This window comes from Salminus brasiliensis, chromosome 18 (assembly GCF_030463535.1).
Source record: "Salminus brasiliensis chromosome 18, fSalBra1.hap2, whole genome shotgun sequence".
In the NCBI taxonomy this organism is placed as follows: domain Eukaryota; kingdom Metazoa; phylum Chordata; class Actinopteri; order Characiformes; family Bryconidae; genus Salminus; species Salminus brasiliensis.
In genome coordinates this window covers 12,936,230-12,942,186 of record NC_132895.1, presented here as the reverse complement: position 1 = coordinate 12,942,186, position 5,957 = coordinate 12,936,230, and the positions used below count along the sequence as shown (strand labels likewise).

General features: G+C 43.1%; 1 protein-coding gene across 1 annotated transcript in view; it reads left to right on the top strand.

The window, feature by feature from the left end:
- Positions 1 to 1,821: 1,821 nt before the first annotated feature.
- The window catches only part of ppp1r3b (protein phosphatase 1, regulatory subunit 3B), a 4,382-nt gene continuing 246 nt past the window's right edge, over positions 1,822 to 5,957 (top strand). The window contains exons 1-2 of the mRNA XM_072662084.1: positions 1,822 to 1,973; positions 4,175 to 5,957. The exon at positions 4,175 to 5,957 is cut by the window's right edge and continues 246 nt beyond it. Coding sequence (XP_072518185.1) covers positions 4,204 to 5,085 — 882 coding nt within the window. The 5' untranslated portion in view covers positions 1,822 to 1,973; positions 4,175 to 4,203 and the 3' untranslated portion in view covers positions 5,086 to 5,957. The remainder of the gene's footprint in view (positions 1,974 to 4,174) is intronic.

Genomic DNA, 5,957 nt, shown 5'->3' with positions numbered 1-5,957 from the left:
CACTTTACACTCTGGGGTGGCCAGTTTAGCGGGTAATTTACTGAGAACCTCTATGCAAGTAATAACCCTTGGTTCTGCCCATGTGCTTTAGATACAGACTTAGTCAAAATTGTAACTAATAAAAAAAAGAATATTAAAAATGAAGTGACTATTTCACTATTTATTTGCATTTAAAGTCAAAATGTCAATAAAAATAAGTCACTATCCTGCCAATGTTTCTAAACTGGATCATTTCAGGCAGGTGAGATGAGCTGAACAAATGGTCACAATCACTCCAGGGTACCTCATATAGAAAGAGTCAGGAAAGTTCATTGGTGCTCCTGCCTTATCTGATGCCCTGGGCAAGATCACACAAAGACAACACCCACACACACACACAACAAATTCAACCATGTTGCAACATGGTGCAATAAGCCGTCCTTTCAATTTAACAAATTTGTGACACAAGTATGTTTTTTGTCATTACAGCGACCTTAATAAAGCATAATGGTAGAAAGCTATGGGTATCAAAGAGAGGTGTCCTGCTGCTGAAATCATTTACAATTTTACAGGTATAGTCGGCTAAACCATGCAAGCTGGTGTGACTTGATTAGTCATAACTCCATATAGAAATGTAGACTTATTCTGACTAATTGTTTTACTGTCCAGAATGTGCTCAGCATTTAATACATACAAGAATGCAAAAATGACCCTAAATGCTTGTGTAAACATGCCAACCCAGCAGGAGGCACTAACTTCTCACAAAGTTCCATGTAAAATTCATTAAAAAGCAAGTGTAACAGCCCAAATAGACCTAAATACAGCACAAAGCAGCAGAAAGCTTAGAGCAACACTATGGAAATTTGGCATTTTGTCTCCTGAGTTTTGAGCCGCCGCTAAAGGACACATTTTCCTGGACAAGCTGAGAGATTCACTGAAAGTGAAAGAAGCATGTGGACAGACGCAGTACAGTAACATTGCAGGATTTTACACAGATTTGACTCGGTTAGGCAGCGTTATGCAGTTCTTTTGAGTGTTATCCTGCTTCTCCGCTTCTCCGAAGTTACATACTGCAGTTATAAGCGTAAAATGCTACATAGTGTTGCTTTAAAATCCATCCCCACAACACCACAAAAACATTCACAAACACATTGGCACATTACTGAAGCCCATTTTCTATCAGCACATTGAAAAAAATCCTAATATCTTTTAACACAGCGTCATGAACCGCAAACCCTGTCGTTAGTCGGCACCAAGCATGTGCAAATTAACATCGGGAGGTCTGTGTTTAGCCACTTGCTTGCTTCACCAGCTTCCCTGCGTTTCCACTTCCTCCGTGTGGCCTTTCTCCCATCACCCATTTAGCCCTTTTTTAGCCTACAATAAGCAAAGATGGTGACAAAACAGGGTTGGGGGTTCGGAATCGGCCTGTTTTACAGCTCTGTTTTGCTCAGGCCGGATTTTCTTTTCGATGAACAGACAATGTGTCTAAGGTTCACTTCCATACTAGTACTAGACTCTCCTCATTCACCTTTATGGGGGATGATGATCACGTGATCTAAAAAGGTTATTTTAAAAAGGATGATGTATTTGGATGTCGACCCTTTAGGAGTATAGATCACACTGCTGAAGACGCAGTAATTGGAAATCCTAACGGTCTCTACGGGCATGACGGACACACTGGCTTTCCACACCACAGCCACAGCTGCGCTTCCCAGAGTCACGTGACTAATCGATCGCCCGGCCTGTGTTGCACGCTCCGTCTCGCTCGCGGTGATTGGTTTGTGCAGCTGGTTCACGTGAACACGGAGTGATCCGGAGTCTCCTCGGAAAGAAATTCAGCGACTGTAAGCGCCGGCGGTCTGTTAATGCGGCGAGGAGCTACAGGACTGGTCGACTCGCAACTTTCACCACCTGAAGCTTCAGAAACTGGACTCATCGCCCTCAGTCAGCCACTCTCACCTGCTTCCGCTCTTCTAATGCTGTGAACAAAGGTAAGCGGCGGCTGATCAGGCTTAGTGCTAGCTAGGGTTTCACTACTGGGTCACGGCGGTTGGGGGCTGGTTGGATTGGAAAGTGAAGCCTTGCTACATCCTTGCAAAAAAAAAAAAAATAAAAAAAAAAAATAATAAGCTTTTAAAGAAGAAACTAAAATCTATTAGTTAAATTAACAAAGCCAGGAAGTGTCCACTGGCATAGACCTGAGCTGTAGCCTTAAACCCGGAACCCTGCTCTTGTTTATAGTTTAATCATGAAGAAAGATGGAGACTCCTTTGATCTTATAGCAGCTAAATGTTCCAGATTATTTCACCAAGAGTTGCCACTAGACCTTTTGTTTACACTGCAATGGTAGAAGTGACTTCAGGACTAGAGGTGCTCGTCCTGGAGACACTGGCTCTTAACAAACGCTCACTGGTTGCTTGCTTCCAATCTCTATATAAATCAAGCACTGGCAGATGTTTAGTAACTGGGACCAGAAAGGATGCCTTATAAGGACAGCTTGGGGTTTCATGTCTTTTTCTGGCAGGAAGAAGAAGAAGAAGAAGAAGCACTGACTTCCAGATTAAAAGCTGATTGAGTTTCTGATCTACTGTGGGGATTTCAGAAAGCAGGTTTTCTCAGTTTAACCAGATAACCTAAGCGTAGACTCGCACCTGTCCCACAGGAGAGGATCTGAGGGACATTCCTATTGGAAAACTCTTGACGTGACTAGAATAGTGGTGTTGCATGTCAGAGGTGTGTGGTGTTGTCTAAAACCAGTGAGAGTAGAAAGATAACTGGAATTTTAGTAGCTGGCAAAAAAACAAGTGGATTAAAGAGAGTCAGATCTCCAAACTGTGTTTGCAGTGATTGCAATGCATCATGCTCTTGTGCAAAGTAGTGATTTTATGAAAAACAGATTATAAACAGATCAGAAATACCAGGCACCTCATATAAAATGTTATCTATGAACTGTCCCCAATGTTCATCATGATCTTTCTTAACAAAATTAATAAAATAATCAAATTCTTACGTCGGTGCTAAAAGAAAGATGTACAAGATATACCGTATATTGCTTTGTAGATGCTTCATAGATAATCATCTTATCTTTAACTAGATTTAACCTAAAAGCCCTGGACACCCCTGCTAATTCATGCATTCAGGCGATTTTAAGCTGCACCCATTGCTGACACGGATGTGCAAATGCGCACACACAGCTAGTCAAGTCCCTGCAGAGAAGTACTGCTAATGGAATAAAGAACTCTCTAGAACAGATAAACATGAACCTATTGGTGCCACACCTAATGCCTAGAGCGCTTTAAAGCCCCCCAGCGTTGAGCAGTGGGATTGTGTTCTTTGGAATGGTGGTGCTCTAGCCAATACTATGGGGATGAGGTGGGGTGGTGATCATACATTTACATTTACATTAATGATATTTAGCTGACGCTCTTATCCAGAGTTATTTAACAAGGTTATTGGTATTACAGAGGTGGGCCAATGTAGTTTTAGGAGTCTTGCCCAAGGACTCTTATTGGTGTAGCGCAGCACAGTCACCCAGACCGGGAATCGAACCCCAGTCTCCCACATGGTGTGGTAGCTCACTGGCAGGTAGTGGTGTTATCTGTTGCGCCACACCAACCACCATACAGCATTCTGACCTCTCTAATGCTCTTGTCACTGAATGCAATCAAATCTGCACAGCAATGCAAATGGAAAGCCTTCATTGGATGGTAGGACGTAACTCCTATAAAAGCAGGATAAACTTTATTTATATATATTTGTATTATATATGTTTTCTTTCTGTGGCATCTTTCTGGACATCTTTTTTAATGACCCAGCAGTAACTCGGGGCTCATACATGCTGTCATAACACGGTGCCAACAGCAGAGAGTGCTAAACATCTCACTTTCTTATCTTTTCCCCGGCCTTTTTTTCCCCCACCACAGTCAATTTCTGGCCAACCTGAGCGTTCAGGCTGATGCAGACCTGTCTGACCTAAAGTGCTTCTGACCTACTTGCCATTAGCTTTTAGATTAGCCATTAGATTTAGATTTAACAGGCTTGACTTAATGTTTAACAGATTGCATCAGAAGTGCTTGTCTTCACCCTCATGTTAAGGACATGTATATAGACTATTTGAAGTTTACCCTTCCCATAACCTTGTGGTATTACTTTCAAACAGCGTGTAATGATTGCATTATTTCTTCTCTTGCAGTGCATGTGGCTCTTACGACAGTTCTCATCATGCCAGTTGAATTGGCTATGCCTCTTTTCCTTACAAATGAAGAGTTCCAAAACAGAAAGGCTTCAAAGTACAAGAGACCTCTACGGCCATGCCTGCACCAGAGCTCTGTTCCTCCGCTCAACTTCCACTCGCCTGTCCAGCAGTCAGACCGAAGCGGGGTGAACGAGTCTTTGAAGGAGCACAGCAAGGCCAAGAAGCAGGTGTCTTTCGCCGACAACAAGGGTTTGGCCCTCACAGTGGTGAAGATCTTCTCTGAATTTGACGACCCCATTGATGTCCCACTGAGCATCCAGGAGCTGTTTGCCTCTACGCTTTGCATCGCAGAAGAGGAGAACAAGCTAGTCCTTGACTTTGCCCAGCCGTCTGCAGAATACTTGCGATTTCGTCAGCGTCTAGAGGAAGACCTGGTCTGCTTAGAGAACTGCATGCTGAAGGATAGAGCCGTGGCAGGCACCGTCAAAGTCAAAAACGTGTCCTTTGAGAAGTCCGTGAAAGTGCGCATCACGTTCAACACGTGGAAGAGTCACACGGACATCGATTGTCAGTATGTTAAGGACACTTACATTGGCTCTGACCGGGACACCTTCTCTTTTGAGGTGGACTTACCCGAGCAGATGCCGCCACACGAACGAATCGAGTTTGCTGTCTTCTATGTGGTGAACGGTGTCACATACTGGGATAGCAACCGAGGGGAGAATTATAGAATCATCCACTCATCACTGAAGAAGAGTTCGAGTGACTTAAGCACTGCCCACCAGCGCTATGGTGTCAGCGACTGGGACATTCACTTCGACAGATATGGAAGCCCCAGATGTTCCCATGGGATTTTCGCAGAGTGGCCGAGCTATGCTGGGTATGAGGATCTTGGCCCATATTACTGACTCCTCCTTTTCAAAAAAAGCATGGGGAAAACGTGCTTTTGCTTATGAATGCCAGCCAACATCAGGTTATTATCCAAGTGCTCACTTGTATAGGTATCCCTTTAAGCTGTCTCCGAGATCATTATCAAAACCAATGTGAAGATCAGGTCGTTTTTGAGAATGTATTAATGGAGTGTGTGAATATGAGAATGAAAAATATTAACGACACTTTCAGTAGATCAAGCTATTTATTTTGTTAACACAGTGCAATACCAGTCTGTCATTTTCTGGGAAAATACCCTCAGTTTAAAGGCAAGTTGCAAGACAGCTTGTATGTGTTTAAAATGAAATGATAATTAATGTATGTTTCAATGTATATCAGCTTTCTTCCAGGAGTGTAATGGAGTTGGGATTGGTCCATCCTGTTCTGCTGCTGCGTTTAATGAATGTGTGTCTATTCAACGTTTCCATGGACCGTTAAGTCACATGTTCACTTTATATGTGTGGAAATGTGTGAAGAGTCTTTTTAGACTTCAACTCTATTTCCTACCAAGACTGAGAGTCTAGGGTCCCCAGTTCTGGTTCTGGAGGTCCACTGTCCCCCACAATGTTTTCTCCTCAAACACACTAGAAATGGTAATTCACAGATCTGAATCGGGAGTGTTTGAGCAGGGGTTTGTATGCTCGGTTGCATAACCCTCTCTGTTTCGCAACAGTTTGTAATTTGTTTGATGGGTACAGCAGCCGATGCAATGTCTGACACTGACTCTTCATGTTTGTCTGTTTAGTGTGCAAGAATTGTGTCCTTTTGTTTGAGGGACATTGAGGAAATCTGTCCTTCTTATTCGCCGTTTTAGTTGAAAGTCTAGGCCAGTCTTCCTTTAAGCACAAAA